Raw genomic sequence first — 19,202 nt, 5'->3', positions numbered from 1 at the left:
GCGGGGACTACTTTTTCATCGCGGAGTGTCACGTCAGTCAGCGTGCGCGCGGTCACACGGGCTTAATTAAAACTGATACACGCGGAGGAATCATGCAGGTGTTCCACGGTCATAATTAAACGAAAACAACGTCCCGCCCGTGTGGGAAAAGTGGACATCGCTCACAATCTGCTACACTGAAAAAACGTACATCAGATTTACGACGCATTGGCTGTATGAAAAGATGTAAGTAAGGTTAATTTCGGAGACATTTTCATCCGGTGATTTAATTAAGTTTGAGTTGTTTCACCTGCAGTGGACACCGAAGGAGTTTTGTCACAAGTGCAACGGTTGTAACTTTAGCTAACTTAAGCTAGCTCTCAGTTGGGACTTCATTTTACTTTTTTTTTTCTTTTTCTTTTTTTTTTTTTTTTTTTGAACCGATGGTTTATTTCAAACGCCACGTCCCTGAAATCCCTTTAGCTTGATGTGCTACTTTTATTGAAGGGAAGCTAACGTTATGACAGAAAAAATAAAAATTATGATAAAAAAAGATAAACGTTCATTTACGTCTCACTTTTTCCCGCTAATAATTTTCTTCACTTTGTTTTCTCTTGCAGTCCTTTTTAATAGTAAGATCCTTTTTATATAAAGATCATGTAACCACACAGTAAGCCGGATCTTAACATGCATATACTTCATTAGGTCCACTTTCCTAAAATGAATGCAGTCTATTGCATGAGATGTTGGTGAAGTTCATGAACGTTGTTTTTCAGAATCTCATGCTATTGCATTGTCTTATACTGAAATGTGTTTATGTAATTTAGTCCATCCTCACCGATACATTCAGTGGCATTATTAAAGTGGCACTTGATAGTAAAAGTAGAAGTCAGCGTTGTATGTGTGATGCCTCTGTCCATGGTGATTTAACGTTGGTAACAAAAAAAAACCCATCCATATGCACAAATATAGGCAAATTATTTCATTACACAACTTCTTCCAAGCACAGACGAACATTTCTTCATCTTACTCTTTCCAGTTGGATGTATGCACATGCACACTACTCTGAATTAGTTAGGGGTATGGGTGCATATGGATATGTGATATCGTCCTAACATAACATTCTCCTTTTCAACACTAGCAGTAACCCAAGATGAACAGCAGTGGACCAGCGTATCCCCTCGCCTCCTTGTATGTAGGAGACCTGCATGCTGATGTTACAGAGGCCATGCTCTACCAGAAGTTCTCACCTGCTGGACCCATCATGTCAATCCGTGTGTGCCGGGACATCATCACCCGCAGATCACTGGGATATGCCTACATTAATTTCCAGCAACCAGCTGATGGTATGGTACCTGTTTTGACCGAATCAACCCATATTCAAACTTCTATTTATTTTCTTTGCAACTTGTGACTATGATTTTGCATCCAGGGAAGATTCTGCTGGCATTTGATATTTTGCTGGTGCAATACAACATGCTGAAATATGCTAAAATGGCCACTGTGCAACATTGTGTCACCCACTAAAGACCTATAGCAATGATCTAGTCTTACAGACATAAGCAACCCCTTTCAAATATATTATTTAAAATAATTGTATGCATTCCGAAATTAACCTGTGAGGGTATTTTTGTAATGAGTTCTAAGTGATGTTTTCTATTTTTTATTATTATTTTTTAAAAATTATTTTAGCGGAGTGCGCCCTTGATACAATGAACTACGATGTTATCAAGGGCCGGCCTATCCGAATAATGTGGTCTCAGCGTGACCCGGGTCTAAGGAAGTCTGGTGTAGGAAACATCTTCATCAAGAACATGGATGAGTCTATTGACAACAAGGCACTGTATGACACCTTCTCAGCCTTCGGCAATATTTTGTCTTGCAAGGTGAGTGGCCTGGGTCATCCTCTTGATGACTGCATGGTTCGTAGACAGCCATTTGTTTTGTATAGTATGTATAAAGCAGTCTGATAATACACTTCATACAATTTAAATAATTCCATTATTATAACCGTTTTCTTCGAATAATGTTTTTAAAAACAAAAACGAGATTATCCAGTCATAATGACAGTAGAATTAACACCCAGCCCTGTGCAGGAGTACATATTTCAAAACAGAAATGTGCTGTTTTACACTGAAATCTCTGAAATATTCCTGATTTAAAGCCTCTGTCGTTGTAGGTTGTGTGTGATGAGAAAGGATCCAAAGGCTATGGCTTTGTTCACTTTGAGACACATGAGGCTGCAAACCGGGCCATTGACACCATGAATGGGATGTTGCTGAATGATAGGAAAGTGTGAGTAAACAAAAAATTATTTATTTTACAAGTTTAAGTTTTGTTTATAAAGGGAAAAAAAAATGTTCTAAAAAAAAAAAATAGAGAAGCGATTAGTGCTCGTAGGACTAAGTAGCACAGAATATACTGTTTATTTCTGTTAGCTATACAAACTGTTAACAAATGCTGAATTCTTTGATAAGATTTGAGGATGTCAGACTTCTTGGAGATGACTTTTCCATGTGTTTTTTGCTTAGTGAAGCGACACGTATTCATTTGGAATCTGTCAAGGCAAAGGCCCATTCCCTGGGGGAAAAATGTCAGTTCTCCCTCCATAGGTCAGTGAGTAGGTAGGATGAATGTTAAGGTTCGTTGTCTTTGTGTGTCTACGAATTTTAGGGCTAAACAGGCAAAGCAAGATCATCAGAAAGGTTTCATGTCCCTGCAGTGCAGGAAAAATAAAGATGAATATTTTTATGAAATGTTTCATTTTGTGAAAATAATATGCCATTTTTTTCTTCATGTTTTTTTTTATGTCGGTCCTGCTCAACAAAACAGCACAAAGCAAATGACCATGCTGGGATTGTTTTATTTTTTTGCTTGGTTTCTTTAATTTATTATTTCCCCTGGCCATGTGTTTGATTCTGTCTGCAGCTTTGTTGGCCACTTTAAGTCCCGCAAGGAAAGAGAGGTGGAGTTTGGCACCAAAGCTATGAAGTTCACCAATGTCTATATCAAAAACTTTGGTGAAGACTACAATGATGAGAAACTCAAGGAAGTCTTCTCTGCATTTGGTAAGAAATGGCAGTTTTCTTGTATTCCTTGTGTTGCTTCTAACCCATTAGGGGGGGCCCTAGTATTAAGTTTATATAAGTAACACTTTGCATATGAGACAGTTACAGACTGATTTGTGCTCAAAATCTTAGGGAGGACCCTCAGTGTCCGGGTGATGAAGGACGAGAGGGGCCGTTCACGAGGATTTGGCTTTGTAAACTATGCTAACCATGAGGATGCTCAGAAGGTAGTGTGTGCCAAGATTCTATGTCCACTTAGATTGTTTACCTGCCAACAGAAGCAGTTAATCTAAGGCTGGGCCTGCAGCATTGACTCACTATTTTACAGCCAAGGTAGATTTAATTCCCTGCATTAATACAACCACCTTAAGAAGTCAATAATTCAGTCAGATATCAGGTAATTAAACCTTATCACCATGGCCACCTTTTCTCCTGTACAGGTCACATGTTAATGCTCCTCTTGTTCCCCAGGCAGTCAGAGAAATGAATGGAAAGGAAATCAATGGGAAAATTGTCTACGTAGGTCGGGCTCAGAAGCGGCTGGAGCGCCAAGGAGAGCTCAAGCGCAAGTTTGATCAGATCAAACAGGACCGAATCCAGCGCTATCAGGTGCTGTGGCATTCTCTGCATACTGTCAGGCTGTTGTTAATCAAGGACGTAACAACGACTTCTATTGCTAACGATCTTGTTTACCTCTTTAGAGTTGATATTTTAAATATTTGGAAAGGTTCACTAGTGTTCACAAAGTGAGCCTAATCTTAGTTGTTGTTTATAGATATTTATTTACTCAAAGTATGTTAGGTGAGTGCACACTCTTGCAACACCTTGCTTACTGTAATGATGGAAAAACAAAGAAAATAATGTAGAAAATGTAATGTCAAACTGAATGCACTAAACTGAATTCTTACTCTCTCTGATTGTAGGGGGTGAATCTGTATGTGAAGAACCTGGACGATAGCATAGATGATGAGAGACTCCGGAAGGAGTTTGCCCCTTATGGAACCATCACCAGTGCCAAGGTATTGTAATGACATTTGCAACTTCACACATTCTGGTAACAGCAGCAGCACCAAAATGGCGATGATAATACGGATGGCATCTTCATGTTGTAAGTTCAGCATCAGGTAAACACCGTTCCTCATCTTGGACTGCGCTGAGGACCAAACATCAACAATATATACCTCTCCTCATCCTGTGCAACTCCAACCAAGATCTGCCTGTCAGGTGCAAAAGCTTGATCCCAAGTCTTAAAGCTGAATAAGTGTTAAGTAATTATATCCCAACATTGATGGCTATTATAGAGTGTTTGGTGTCTCTCCTCCCCCTGCCCTTGAAGTCATCTAGAATTTTTTCTTTTGGTATCCATGCCCTGATATGAGTTTATTATTATTTTTATTTTTATTTTTTTAATTTATTTTTAATTATATTGTTTGTTTTTTTTAACTTTTTTTTTTTTTAATATTCTGTCATTTGGCTGCTGTTGTCCCCATTTGTGGGACAATAATGGAATACTGATTCTGATTCTCATCAAATCAGCACAGAGAAATGAAAGGTGGTCCTGTCTGCTTTTGGGACATGCAGGGGAGTAGGACCCTTCTAATCGGGTGCCTGCACTGGCAAATTCCAACACTCCTGGTGTTGGCTCATACTATCAAACATGCCAAGTGATGAAACACGCTGGAAGAAATAGGCAAAGAAAGCTGCCTCAAAAAAAGAAAGGAGTTGTGAGAGTGTGACGAGAGAGAGGATTGTTATCTGCAAAATGAACAGGAAGTTTGCCACAATGACAACACCTATAGCAGCTGTAAGTCTACATTTCTTGATGTCTGAATTTGAGCTTCTTTTGTTTCCTGAAGGTCATGACAGATGGCTCCCAAAGCAAGGGCTTCGGCTTTGTCTGTTTCTCTTCACCTGAGGAGGCAACAAAAGCAGTAACTGAAATGAACGGAAGAATCGTTGCCACCAAACCGCTGTATGTGGCTCTGGCTCAGCGGAGGGAGGAGCGTAAAGCGATCCTGACCAATAAATACATGCAGAGACTCGCCACCTTGAGGACCATGACAAGTCCAATCATTGACTCATACCAGCAGACCGGATATTACATGACTGTACCACAGGTATGGACATGTATTTGATCCCAACTTTGTGTATTTTGTTCGTAATTTGTTACTGAGGTGATAACATGCAATAGGGCAGGCAAAAATTCAAAGATGCTCTTGAAAACACAAGGATTTCACTCTCAGCAGGACCAGCAGTTTTGTCCCCCCCCCCCCAAAAAAAAAAAAAAGAAAGAAAGACTGTAGTACACAAAATGGGATTAAAATCACTGTCCAGGGCAGATAATGTCAGAATCTCCCCAAACTCCTGCCCAGATGTTAATCCAGTCTGAATGGGCCTCTAGATGGATTTCACAGGAGTTTGGTTGCTGGCAGGTGCAACTTCAGGATCATGATTCAATTGACATGTGTTATGCAGCACAACAAGTCGAACTTCCGTAATTCCCTCACCATCACATGACAGTAATTACAACTGATCCAGATTTTAACATGCAATTTGACTCCTGTACTGGTTATTTATCTTGTAGCCTCCCTCTCGCTCCTTCTACAACCACAATGCTGTCAGCAACATGAGGCCAGTCCCACGTTGGGCAGGACAACCAACCCGAGTACAGGGTGAGTGGATCATTTGTTTAAATGCTCAAATGGATATATGTTTACTGGCAGTGTGTTTTTTAAGAGTCATCGCCCATGTTTTAAGGTCCCTACACAACCCAGTATGTTGGTGGTTCTGCTCCCCATCGCGGATCGACTGCCATCGCTACAGTCAGACAGGCCTCCACCCAGGCTCCACGCATCATCAGCTCCACGCACAAGATGAGTATGTACAGGATCTATGTCAGCACATTCTGAGGTGTGTCATTACATGGATGCTAGCATCTGACATGTGTAATGTCTTTTTTAATTAGATAACATTGGGACCCAGACTGTAGGAGGGCGTACTGACATGCCTGGTGTGACCAGAAACAGCCAGTACAAGTACTCGTCTGCAGTGAGAAACGCCCAGCAGGTCATTACTGTACCTGCGCCCATGACAAGACTACAGGTACCTTAAGCTTGATTAATGCCTGTGTGATAATTCAGTGCCATAAATACGGCATAGAGGCACAGATTCAAATTGTAAAGTAAAGACACATCTGCAGGAGATTGTCATTGGAGTAATGTTGTCATTGTCTTTAGGCTGTTCCTGCACCGGTGATGGAGCCACCTGTACACATCCAAGGACAAGAACCACTCACTGCCTCCATGTTGGCTGCAGCTCCACTCATGGATCAAAAACAGCTTCTTGGTGTGGCATCAATCAGTTCTGCCCCCTTGCTGTCCTCTTCCAAAATTGAGGCAACCTGTGTATTTTCGTTTGTTGTCTTTCTCTGCTGTGATACACAGGGGAGCGACTGTACCCGATGATCCATGCCCTTCACCCAAACTTGGCTGGTAAAATTACTGGGATGCTGCTGGAGATTGACAACTCGGAACTGCTGCACATGCTTGAGTCGCCCGAGTCCCTGCACTCTAAGGTATAATTATATTCACTTTTCTTCAGGCTGTCTTTTATAGACTGTATTGTCTCATGTCTAACGTAGGTATGCCATTAAGGACTGGTGCAGGGCTGTGACTTGATGTACAGACTTTAGGGATGTCAAATGATGAGACTGGTGTTGGTAAATTATCTTTTTCACTTTCCTTTGGTTAGGTGGACGAGGCGATTGCTGTCCTGCAGGCTCATCAGGTGAAGGAATGCTCTCCTACTAAGTGAAGAGCTGTTTCAGGTCAGAAAGGACAATGTTGAGACAAGTCATGTCATGGGAAAACTCAACACACACCTGTGCCAAGTCCTGCCCAGTCCCTTATGGCTTTGCAAATACCTCAAAGTATTTGCTTATTGGTTAAATTAATGTATTTTTGTTCTACACTCTGTGAAATCCATAAAATGCTCCAATACTTCTGAGTGAAATATCAGGAAGATAGGAACGGTTGTGACGATCACTGTTCAATATTTCAGAAGAATCCTGCACAGCTGTGTTTCATTAAAAAGTGTGCTAAATTGCAGACATTAAATGTGACCACAAAACAAAGACTTAACCATTTCAACGTTTTTTTTTTTTTTCCAGATGTCAACAACTTTGTGAAGGAGGAAGAACATTTGGGGTGGGGGGGAGTAAAATTATATAAAAAAAAAATACATTTAAAAAAATAAGAAAAAGGAAGAAAAAAATGAAAATAGAGAAATGTTGACAGAGATATTTTGTTGTTGTAATATCTTTTGTTAGAAGATAAAGTTTACAGTATATGCATTAAACCTGTCTTGTGTCATTTGTTAAACACTGAAGGTCAGTGAAGCAGGTTTAAAATTGTCCCCAATGTCTCAAAACCTCAGCAAGAAAGGTGAGATTTTTCAATTATTGGAAGTGTTTTAATTATTTTACACAGGAAAATGATGATTAGGCTGGTTGTTTTGGCAAATGTATATCTGTTTAACCATCCCACCTCCCATTAAAGGGAAGTTCCAGAGAGTTATTAGAGAGTATTAGATTAGATATTAGAGTGGTTTCATTTCATGGGTAGATTTCTGTACTTAGTAAAAAGAAGTGTTAATAATTTAAACATTCTGCAACAACTATTTGTCACAACATCCCTAGAGTTTCATAAATATTCATGCCAAATCTTTTTCAGGATCCCATGACTGAAAGTTTTTACATTTCATATTGAAATAAAATCATGAACTGGGAACGTAACATGAACTGGGAGATGTCCTGAATTGTGGATGACTTGGCATGAAATGTCCCTGGACGGGAGTTGGCGAACACGATTATAGATGATGACCCCATTCATGAATGGGTCTACCTGAGTCACTTATAGTGGTGGTAAGTAATGATGGCAGACAACCATATATATAAACAAAGTGTTTTAGTCTGTTTTGGCATTAAAAGAAATTATCTCTCTGATAAAAATGTATTCCCCATAAATACATAGTACAAGTTTCTGTTCTGAACCTTGAACATTGCGGTCTATCATAGGACTCTGGGGTGTGTTCAGAAGTTTGAAGTGTGACTGAACATCTTCATTCGGTACACTGACCTTATAATAGACAGGGCTACCAAAGCGTAATATTTTAGAGCCATATTTTAGATATGTGAGGTAGTGTAAACACTACAATTGAACATGTTTCTATAATTCCCTTATATTTTAGGGTTGCTATTTAAATTTTACATCAACATTTAATGACAAAACTTCAGCACTTTGTAACTACCAATATGAGTTAAGACTAGATTTTGTATGCACTGAATTTTTAACTTATCTATAAATGACAAATGAAACTTTAGTTTAAATCCAATTTGCTGACAAAATAACAGTAGCTAGCTACAGAGAAACACAGGATAAATGCTGTGATTAAGCCTTTCATCAAAGGTATTTTTAAAGTTGGATCTGGAGTGACAGCCAAAAAGGGGACACAAACTGAATTGTCAAATTTGCCAAAGTTTATTGGGAGCCTTCATACAAAAAATGAAATTATGGCTGTAAAAAGTTACAAAGGATTATTGTCGACATTGATATACTTTTGGCATTTAAGGCCTATTAACCCAACACATTTCTGTAACTCTTTGCAATTTACCTTAAATCTAAAACTGTTGATTTAAACAAGCAGATAAGACAGGAATATTTAAAAACATACAGACCAATAGATACCTGCAGATTACTTCTCAGTGGTAGTTTACAACACAAAACCACAAAATCTGAAAAGCAACTCCAAAAAAAAGGAAAAAAAGAACTGCCTAATTGTCAATGGTGAACACATGAACTTGAGGCAACTTTTATTACACACAGCCAACTAATTTCAATGCATCTGTCTTAATGACATTTCCATTAATGCAAACAAATGTATTTACAGACTTTCATAAGCATGTCTCAGACTATCGGCGTGTCGGCATTAGAAGCTGCTTCGCTGTTACTGAATCAGGGAAAAGGTTGTGGTAGGTTGGTAGGGGAACATAAGCAGCTGTTATCATTTTGCCTGTGAAGGAAAGAAGAAAAGAAATAATTAAAATCTAGACAACTGTCAGCATTATGTTTTTACCATTCTATTTGCAGGATTAAAAATCAAGTGGCATCGTCACACACCTGCAAACCAGCGTCCATGAAGTGCATTTACAGTTGCCATTGCTGCTGGTATTGAGGGACACTTCACGTACACATTACCCTGGATGAAAAAGAAAGGACAATAGATTACTATCACATGTCCACACTCCTTGGATCAACTGAAACATGATCATTACTTATCTGCCTCTAATACAACTGTGTCAACTTACTTGGGTTGAGTTCTTATCAACATAAATGTGAACAATTCCTCCATGTTTGTTGCACTCCTCGATGACATCATCTTGGATCTCATTGGCCCAGCTGGGATCGTTTTCTCTGAAAAACAAGTTTGGTCATGTTTAATCTTAGGGCTTTAACAATCTTAAATGGCTGGAATCCCAACAAAACAAGACAGTTTAAACAATAGGTTCACATTTTCCAAGTCCCTCCTTAATAGAAGACATTACCGACTTGCCCACATGTTCATTTAAGCACTTGCTGTAATTGTTACTTGCTTTGACCATGATGGGGAGCAAAAATCCACATTCCTCATTTAGTATAAAAATGACTTCACTGCCAGACAGAACAATTACAGAGACTGAAAACTACTTTAATGTTCATTTGGACATGTTAGTATTGTTTAAAGATGAGCTGTGTTAACCCAACAAATTATTATGTCCTTACGCTTGTGGGTTGAAGAGGTTGGACAGCTGAAGGCAGTGTGTGGCCAGCGGCTGTGATGGGAGGTTCAGGGCTTGACTTGGAGCTGGAGTTGGAACGGCTGAAAACAAAAACAAAAATTTGTCACCAGATTCTTAAAAAAAAAAAAGAATAAAACACAAACACACAACGTTTTCAATCTCCAAGACTCACCAGCGGGAGCAGCAATGTTTCCAAACGGTATGGATCCGGTCATCTGCAGAGCCTGCTGAGCGGCAGGAGGGATCTTCAGACCAGTTCCTGTGGAGGAGGGAATACAGAGATTATGACATTTAAAAAGCAGACCACAGTTGGATGAGATCAATTTCCTTTCCTTAGTCACAGCAGTGGAAAAATAAAGAAAATGACTATCAACAGCTTGTAACTATTCCACGTTAATTCATCATGTAGCGACAATCAGGTTTTGGCACCGGATCAAAATGTACTTATTAACCAACTAGTAGGGAACCTCTGACACATTCAGCCATAAAGCTGAAGGGCTGCATAGAATTATAGATATATTTTTTTTTTTTACATGTCTGGCAAACACTCAAAATTTGAGTGAGTGACTTCCTCTTACGAATATCTGCAATCATTTTCCCCTGAAACAAAATGCCCAAAATAAAAGTTCCCCAGTGACAGAGTGACTGATGCTTATTTGGACTTCCTTTAAAAAGGGGATTTTTTGAGCCCTGTGCTGTCCATACAGAAATGATGCAGGAGCAACACACCTTCTGCTAGTCGAGCCATTAGCTGTAGACGTCCTGTGGTGCCCAGGTCGATGCCAGTCCTCTCTAGTTCGTCGTTGTCCAGGAACGAGCTGGCTGTTGATGAGTCAGAGCGCTCTGTAACATGCCCAACCTTCATCGGGCGTCCAGCCAGCTCAAAGCCGTTCAGTTGCTCCAAGGCCTTTTTTGCGCATTCTGCATCTGCAAACTTTATATGAGCAGAAGAGATTAAAAGTCAAATAAGCTGCCAACATTACAGCACTGTCAATAACATACAGAAGCTTTAATTACCGATATGAAGCCGTATCCTTTGGATCGTCCGGTCTCACTGTCCATCATCAGCTGGATTCCTTCAATCTTTGGAACCAAAACACAACAATATTAAAAAGGACTGCACTGAATGTAACTACAAATTACTAAAAGTCTGACATTTTTCAAACTTGTTCCTGACCTTTCCAAAAGGCTCAAAGATCCCTCGCAGCATCTCTTCAGTAATGTTGAAGTGCAGCGAGCCCACGTACAGCCTCATTGGACCTGAACTGCCCTTCTGCAGATTATTGGCAGCAGCTGCAGCTCTGTTTTTCTCTGCCTGTAATCACATTAAGGGCATTACATCAATTCAGTTCTTCATTGTGGACATGCTGCAGTGGTTTCAGTGTGGTTTTGTCACATAATTACATAATTGTCTCAGAAATGAGACTAGTTAGTGCAAATGGCAGCTATTAATATGTTCAGTCACATTAGATGAAGATCTAGTTGCAGTTTATGTTTAGATGAAGTTACCATAACCTGTGAGGCCTGTACAATGATGGGAACTCCCAAAAGCCTCTGGCCGGTCAATCCAATCGCCAGTGGTACAGAAGAGGCCTCAACAAACTCGATGTATGCGATACCCTTCGATCTCCTGGAGTTTCTGTCCGAGATCATCCTCACGTCTCTCACCTACAAAAGACAATCAGAGGATTTAAAACATTGCTCCGACATACAGACGCATTGGTTCATACATGACAATAACTTTAAAATCAACTGACTTTTCCAACAGCTGAGAAGAAATCTTCCAGGTCTCGAGCTCTGATTCTTGCAGCAAGCTGCATGCAGAAAACTGTGCGGGCATCTCTCTCCTCTGGTGTTAGATTGTCAATTGGTGCCCTTGAAAAAAAATAAAAAGGGGGAAAAACAACCATTACATAATGCCAAAATACCTCTGGAAACATTGAAATGGTAAATGGCAATAGTTGTCATACCATTTTTTTAAATAAAAATACATTCTTTAAAAGAAAAAAAAAACAAAACTTAAGTGAGTTTCAACAAAATTGTCCTTACCTGATGGGACTCTTTTCTTTTCTGAAGGGGCTCCGACTTTTGGAACGTTTTCGGCTGAAATATAAAAAGAAGAATTATTTTTTCCAATTTCAAATAAAGCTTTAAAGAAAACTGAGCATCACGTAATGCGACTGCGGTACTCTTGGTGTAAAAACTTGCACTCAATTCACTGTTCACTGTTACAGAGTCATGATTAATATTACCAGTAACACTAAGTGCGTATGAAAATAGAGAGATGGAAAAAACATCTCTAAAAAATAACAGACCAATACAACATCATATTTACCTATAAATTAAATAATAAACTAAACTGAATTTATTACTACTGTGAGCTTTGTAAAAGTACCTAAAGTGGAGACTGGATGTAAAAGTTTAAAAGGGTGACATACATGGGACTCTTGCGTGCTTTGTATCGGCCAGAACGTTCCTTGCTTCGGGAGCGGCTGCGATGGCGCTCTCTGCTGCGGCTTCGTTTCTTTTCTCTGCTCTTGCTCCTCTTCTTGCCCTTCTTTCTGTCTCTGCTTTTGCTTCGTCTCTTCTTAGAGCCCGGGCTTCGGCTCCTGCTTCGGCTTCTCCTTTTCCTGAAAGATGTTACAGCACTGCTATCGTTGTGCAAAAGTGAACACATTTTGGATTCAATGTAAAGCTTCATGTGGTTCAGGGACATTAAGCCAAAATTAGCATATATTCAAACTTACTTCTTGCTCTGGTCGTCATGTCCATTTGCATGAGAGGACTTGATCTCATCCTAAGCAAGGTTGATAGAAGAACATCATGAGGACGTAGATGAAACATTTCAAGTCGTCAAGGTAAAGGGGATGGGGTGGGACAAGAGAAAATGCAGAATATATTCAATTAATAATAATACTTCAAATTTTCTACTGTCATGTCTGGACAGTGTCCTCTCCACCACCCCAATAGCTTCCCATCCCCCTCCTGGTTATCTTTTTTTTTTTTTTTATAAACAAGGTTGCTCAGTACTTAATGCAACAAAGCAAAGTTAAGGGAGAGTGTCCAACATATTAGCTGAGTTCAGGAAGCTTTCACAGTAGTCAGATCATCTCCACCATTCCCCCTTCTAATAGGTCGTACCAATGCCACTGCCACTATTTGTGCCTAATCATGTGACCACGCATGGCCCACGACCACTAAAAGAGATCCTGTGTGGTTGGTGTCAGTCCAGTGATCTTCACCCATTTTCGTTCTTGGACTGTAAGAGCTCGATGCCACCTCTGTCACACATCTTGCCCTGAAGCAAACAGGGATTCACACTTCTTAGTAATATTGACGCCCATGAAAATAAATGAATAAATTAAAGAAAAAAAAATTTAAAAAGAAAGAAATCCATAAATTCAGCCACGGTTACACTTCCATTATCTGTAGTTTGCATCATTTATATTTCTGATAAATACTTCCAACCTTCAGACTTAAAGTAATAATTAACTACTGGAAAAAAACTCAGTTTATAAAACAATGCTACAAGTATCTATTTTACAGTCATTCTATTAATATATATCAATATCTGTGGTATTGTGTAGCATGCAAAATCAAGATGCTGATCACATTACAGTTGACTAATGCAAAGAGGCAGTATTCATATTTACATACAAGATAAAATATTCACCTGTTTTTTGCCATAAAATCATGGCATGGCTCGTGAAGCTCCACAACCGCACTTTCTACATTTTCAAGCATACTTATATCAGACCACAACCCTTTTCATTTTAAACAATTCAAGTTTGATTCAAACAAAATTCAGCACCGTAACTTGGGGACATCATTATTGTCTAAGCATTCATGATGATTCTTCAGAGGAATTTGGTGAAAGCTGAATCACTTCAAGCTAAAGAGTACATTCTTGTCAAAGTCAACCACTGTTAACTGGGATTTAAATCTGATCATATAGGAATGCATGCAGATTGTAAATATGAATACTGCCTCCTTTGCTGGACAGGTAAGGATGGGCTTATCAACCATTGGCATTCACCTTGTTGCAACCGAATACGGATTGGATGTTCTAGGTTGAATCTCTTTTAGTCCTAAGGTGAACCACAGTACATCAGTATATGCACAATAACTACCTTCCTTTTTTTCACAGTTCACAGTGGAATCAAAGATGAATTCATGGGAGTAGAGGTGAGATATCATTAGGGAAGTCTATAAAGAGAGATAGATGTGGATTTATTTATAATTCTGTATTGCGTTTTAATACTCAATCACACCACAAAACATTCAAGAAAACTTTGTCACAGTAGCAAAAATATAAAAAGGACTCAGAGTAAATCATAACAGTGAAAACAGGCCTCGTTTCTGTAATTCTGCAACCCACCTTTCTATATGGAGCCTCCAGCATGGCCTCTACGTCAAAATCATCAGCCATGATGATCCTGTGAAAAGGAGACAACTGTTACTACTTTACCAAGCAAAGACTTCCTAATAACAAGAATAACCACTTGTGTGTATTGGATCTTTGTTTTGTACTTGTTAGCAAACATTTAACATGGTTGGGTGAATATTTAATCGGCCAGAAAATAATATTTCACCGACAAACATATAAAATGTGTGGCTTTCACAGCTTTCACTTAACCAGATGCACAGCACATTTTTGTGTGCATTACAAGTGAGAGAAATCGCAGCCAAAAACCAAAGATGTATTAGTTAAAATCATGTATATTTAGACACAGCGACAGAAAGCTAAATTAACATTTGCTAAAAATAAGTTGGATGGAAACGATACGAACCGGAAAGTCTCAAGGAGTTTGCCTTCACTTTCTTGATATTTCCTTAAAATCACACATTTTAAAACGTGCGCTACGGGTTCAAAATACCAGTTTCGACGACTAGTTTCGCCAATCTCAACGTCAGAGGTTCAAAGAAGCTCAACGCCAGTCACATATTTAACATTACATAAAAGGATAAACACGCGTTGCGCCCAACACGAAGCTAATGCTAGCTAGCCACCTCGGCAAGCTAGGTCTGCGTCGTTAGATCGTTAGCTCGCGTTAGCTCGTTTCAATGACCCTTGTTATTATAAAACAACCGCTACGTCTGAGTGGACTGATAACATGCAGATCGATAAACATGTACGCTAAGCATTGATTTTTATCCTCATTGGTCCAAAAACAGTGGCCGACATTTCGTAAATGTTTACGTTGGGAAAACGAGCGGCGCGGGCCAATATGGCTAACTTCGTTTCCGCGGCAGCGACCTAGCTTTGAATAGCAAACATTGACGTTACCGTTTGTATTTGACGAAACGATGTTCCAAAGTCAAAATATGATGGAAAATGTGCAGCTGAAGAGACTCGCCTCGACGCCTCCCTCTCAGTGGACCACAGAAAGCTAAGATGAATTCACAATTTTCGAAGTTATGTAACCTTTTTTTGTGATGTTAGCCACTATGCGTAGCAGGTCGTGGCCTGGTATCAAAATGCTCTCCTTCCTTCTTCTTCGTCTTCTTCCTCTACTTGAGCTTTTACGGCAGCGCCAGTATTCAGTGTCGCTTTACCGCCACCTAGTGGAGCCGACCAGCAGTTCATGTTCTCCACTGTGGAGGCAAAGTATCAGTGATGAAGGTTTAATGTGAAACTCTCGCCAAAAAGCAACCAGGGCTTTTTTTTTTTTTTGTGAATGTATATAAATCAAAACTTCATGTGAAAGCATATTTTTCAGTCGAGTTGCTGGCACTAAGAAGGCTCGACACAACATGAAACTTTGCTCGTAGTATCACCAGGGTTTCTACACACATTTATACATTTTTAAAGCACCTTTAAAAAAAACAGAGTTTACGAGGTGCTTTGACAATCAAGCAAAAGCAGGAAACTCTGGAAGCCAGTATCATGGAATAAAAACTCAACAGTCAAGCCAAACACACCTGGTCTAAGGTGATTTAAAAACAAGAACAGAAAATGTGAAAAAATCAAAGTCAGTACAGTTCAATACAAGTAAATGAAGAAAGAGAAAAAAGAAGATGAAAAATAGTAATAGATAATACAATAGTATCAATAAAGGATGATGAGAAGGTCACATCTAAGGAATTAAGAGCAGATAAGAAGATTACGGGCAGTAAAAATGATGAAGGACTATAAATGGATTAAAGATAACAAGTAAAAGCAGTAAAACACGGTAAGATTAAAGCCATCGCGAAGGAGGAATTAAAAACAGATAAATAGTTTAAGAGCAGTTAAGGGAATTGAATATGAAAAATCTGTTTTAAAAAAAAAAGTGTGCCCTCACATAGAAGTAAGTCTATAAAAGTAGGTTTATAAGAAGTGATTTAAAAGAAGTTACTGATCCTGTGAGCCTTATCTCCTCACAGAGGTTGTTCAAAAGTCGAGGGGACGGGAAAAGTACAATCATCTTTAGTTTAGAGCCTCGACTTTGGCAAGACCAGGAGGATACCGCCCGAGGACTATGAATGCAGCATGCAGTCTGTAGTCTGCACAGCAATTAAAGTTATTGATTACATACGGGCCTGGTTCTAGGCATGGGCACGGGTTGGCAATGCCCCTCAAAATGCTTCGGCTACCCCACCAAACTGACCCTGCTTCATTCAAAAAAAAAAAAAGTATATTCAAATATATAGTATTGTAATTCAGTCCCATAAATGCTGCTCAGAGTAATCACAGTCTACGGCTCCTCTGCCAACAGAACCGGATCGCTCTCTAGTGATGCCACCTGTCCCATTTTTCCCAGAACTTTCTCTTTTGTCAACAGCTCCACAACAAACTTAACATGATAAGATATTAGAAACATTTTCTTATTTATGACTGATCAGAATATCACGTCACTGACCTCCCCATGCAATTCCCATGAGCATGAGTGACTCAGAATCAGAATCAGAATCAGAATTCCTTTATTGGTCCTGCAAACGGGGATATCTGCGTGTCACAACAGCCGAATCAATACACATTAATAAATGTACAAAATAAACAACATCTAATAAAAAGGTAAGAAATAGATTCTTACATATTGTGGCACTAGTACTTATTATTTCTGTGACATTATCCCCATGAAGTCATCATTCACATTTAATTTAATTCATTTTATGCTAAAAGTACAGAACAGAAATCAATAACACTTGAGCTGAGGTGTCCAAATTACCTGAATGCACCCGATTACAATATTAAAGTAATGTAACTTGATTGCATTCAGTTAGTTTTGGATTAGTAACAAATAAAGACCAGATAAATTAAATATCAATTTTTAAAAAGTAGCTTTTTGTGTATCCTGTTAACAGGTGTTTATCTGTGTTTTTTCAATTAATGCTTATCTTAACATTTGACAAAAGAGGCTACAGTAAATATCATGCAGTTGAGTTTCACCGGCAGGGACTCGAACTCAGGATAAAAGCAGAACTCCAACTCTACCAGCAGAGCTAAACAACACTGAAAGACTACAGAAGTCTCTGGTTGGAATGACGTAAACCACGTCAAGTAAGTCCAGCCCACAGGTTTTCTGACGAATCCATGCCGTGCGTGCCAAAAGGGGCGGTCTCGCTCGTTTCCCGCGTGAAATTAGCGCATTTCCCTCCAAAAAGTTAGACTCCTATATATTTACCTGACTGATCTTCACTCTGGTCTCTTCTCTGAGGACGCGAACACGGTGAGTAAACTGTTCTGTACGAATCTGCTTTGTGTGTCCAGTTACCTGCTCAGTACAGGTGTATTCATGTCTGTGTGGGAGGTGTACAGATAGTTAATACTTATTGATCTCAGGTAATCAGCCCAAGTGATCTTCCTTCACATATCAAAAGCGCCACATAATAACTACCTTAATGTTGTCTCAGCCCGGTATGTGCGGGTTAAAATGGAGCCAGCCTCCCTGTCGGTGAGATTTGTTTCTACCTCAAATGTGTCTGAAATAACTCTGAACAGAAATTGAAGACGTCTCATTTAACTGTTCAGTGATGAGATAAATTCGGCTGGAACATAATCCTTTATTTACGGCCGGTTAAATCCTTGATGGACGTTGTGTTTGTTCCATGCACCAAACTCCATTGTGATTTTGGTCGTTTTTATCTCTGCCATGTTAATTACATGAATAATGCGCAGTTAACTAAACTTTGGTCACTATCTAAAAACAAGAAGGTAGTTTCGGTAAAGTCGGCATGTAGTTTTTAATTTATTTATTATCTAGAACAGCATGAAAGCTGTCTAGCTAATGTTATACTGGTCAGCGTAAGTGAGTGGTAATGTTATGTTAGCTAGCTAGCTTACTTTAAAGTTGTTGCAGATGCACTGCAGGTTTGGGAAACACGTTAGCAGCGGCTCAGCTGCCTTTACTAACGGGTACTGACACTATAACGAGCTTATAAAGACGTCTGAGTCATTTAATCGTGTTTTTACAGACAGGTTAGCATGTTAGCTAACGTGTGTGTCGGTTGGAAAGTGTTAGCTTGAAGGCATTACCCTGCTGTGTGGTGTTAACTTGCTAAAACTAGCATCTTTACAGCTGAATATCTGAGTACAGCACAGTAAGCTAACAGGCTCCAAGTGTTAGTATGTCAGCATCTAGAACTTGTTTTGAGCAGCTAAAGCAGTTTATACACACAATATGCAGCCTCATTGTAGCCTGCGCATAATGTATTCAGTGTGTTTGTCTCAGTTCTGGCTTAATGTGTTATTTAAGTCACTGCTCTGACTCCCTGTATGTCAAAAGATAGCCTTTAAAATAATATTGCTCGTCTGTAAAGCACTATAGCACTATTTTCAGGATTTAATACATTTGGTTTCCTTTTGGTTTACCTTTAAAAAACCACATTCATTAAATCAGATTATAGCAGATTTTATAGTGCAGAGTGATGTGAGACTCCTGAAGTGATGTCATGCACATGGTTACAGATTGCTATACCATTCTTTATTATGAAATGTTAATCCTGTAAGAAATTCCCTTTTGCCAGATGTGTCTGTAATCTGATTACATCTTCTTTTTTGCTGCTATAATCCGAATATATTTACTCAAACACACACACACACACACACACACACGTATGCATGTAGTCATCATGTTATACTAAAGTTCTTCCTCCTCCAGGCGAACCGTGGGACTTGTCTTCAGCTTCAGGTGGAACAACTCTGACCTGTATGGTGATCAGCACCGGAGAGGAGAGACACCTGGTCCAACAAGGTCAGTGCAGTACAGGTGCAAAAATTAAAGGCAGAAAGTGTGAGATTTGTCAGTTGCTGTTCATTAATACTCTAGGATCAGTGAATAATTCTAGATCACAGGTCAGTGAATACCAACAGTTTGGGTTGGTAGAAGCCACTATAG

At 39.3% G+C, this 19,202-nt stretch overlaps 2 protein-coding genes across 9 annotated transcripts; one reads left to right on the top strand and one right to left on the bottom strand.

Moving 5' to 3' along the window:
* The first annotated feature begins 67 nt into the window (after positions 1-67).
* Positions 68-7,403, top strand: pabpc1l (poly(A) binding protein, cytoplasmic 1-like). Of its 5 annotated transcripts, none has more exons than XM_037105714.1 (17): positions 68-225; positions 1,121-1,325; positions 1,672-1,865; positions 2,159-2,274; positions 2,511-2,591; positions 2,908-3,047; positions 3,180-3,274; positions 3,519-3,656; positions 3,971-4,066; positions 4,904-5,164; positions 5,632-5,719; positions 5,805-5,924; positions 6,013-6,149; positions 6,284-6,392; positions 6,491-6,621; positions 6,798-6,873; positions 7,216-7,403. In XM_037105714.1, exons 2-16 carry the CDS (start codon positions 1,133-1,135, stop codon positions 6,858-6,860), a joined length of 1,962 nt encoding a protein of 653 aa, XP_036961609.1. In that variant the 5' UTR covers positions 68-225; positions 1,121-1,132; the 3' UTR covers positions 6,861-6,873; positions 7,216-7,403. The 5 variants fall into 5 exon arrangements, with proteins under 5 accessions (XP_036961609.1, XP_036961608.1, XP_036961606.1 ...); XM_037105713.1 differs by having other exon boundaries at positions 2,511-2,603; positions 6,798-6,833; XM_037105711.1 differs by having other exon boundaries at positions 2,511-2,603.
* Positions 7,404-8,561: 1,158 nt separating this feature from the next.
* On the bottom strand, positions 8,562-15,393 carry LOC119023220 (RNA-binding protein 39-like). 4 transcript variants are annotated; one of them, XM_037104976.1, is made up of 16 exons: positions 15,170-15,393; positions 14,261-14,318; positions 14,017-14,088; positions 12,630-12,679; positions 12,321-12,512; positions 11,932-11,985; positions 11,640-11,757; positions 11,392-11,550; positions 11,060-11,197; positions 10,900-10,965; positions 10,612-10,816; positions 10,055-10,141; positions 9,866-9,962; positions 9,412-9,517; positions 9,224-9,302; positions 8,562-9,116 (listed from the first exon to the last, which is right to left on the bottom strand). In XM_037104976.1, exons 2-16 carry the CDS (start codon positions 14,309-14,311, stop codon positions 9,016-9,018), a joined length of 1,575 nt encoding a protein of 524 aa, XP_036960871.1. In that variant the 5' UTR covers positions 14,312-14,318; positions 15,170-15,393; the 3' UTR covers positions 8,562-9,015. The 4 variants fall into 4 exon arrangements, with proteins under 4 accessions (XP_036960871.1, XP_036960872.1, XP_036960873.1 ...); XM_037104977.1 differs by having other exon boundaries at positions 11,398-11,550; XM_037104978.1 differs by lacking the exon at positions 14,017-14,088 and having other exon boundaries at positions 15,170-15,392.
* Positions 15,394-19,202: the final 3,809 nt, after the last annotated feature.

Source organism: Acanthopagrus latus, chromosome 7, assembly GCF_904848185.1.
Source record: "Acanthopagrus latus isolate v.2019 chromosome 7, fAcaLat1.1, whole genome shotgun sequence".
Taxonomy (NCBI): Eukaryota; Metazoa; Chordata; class Actinopteri; order Spariformes; family Sparidae; genus Acanthopagrus; species Acanthopagrus latus.
The sequence above is the reverse complement of the archived record's forward strand: the minus strand, read 5'-3'. Positions and strand labels throughout refer to the sequence as shown.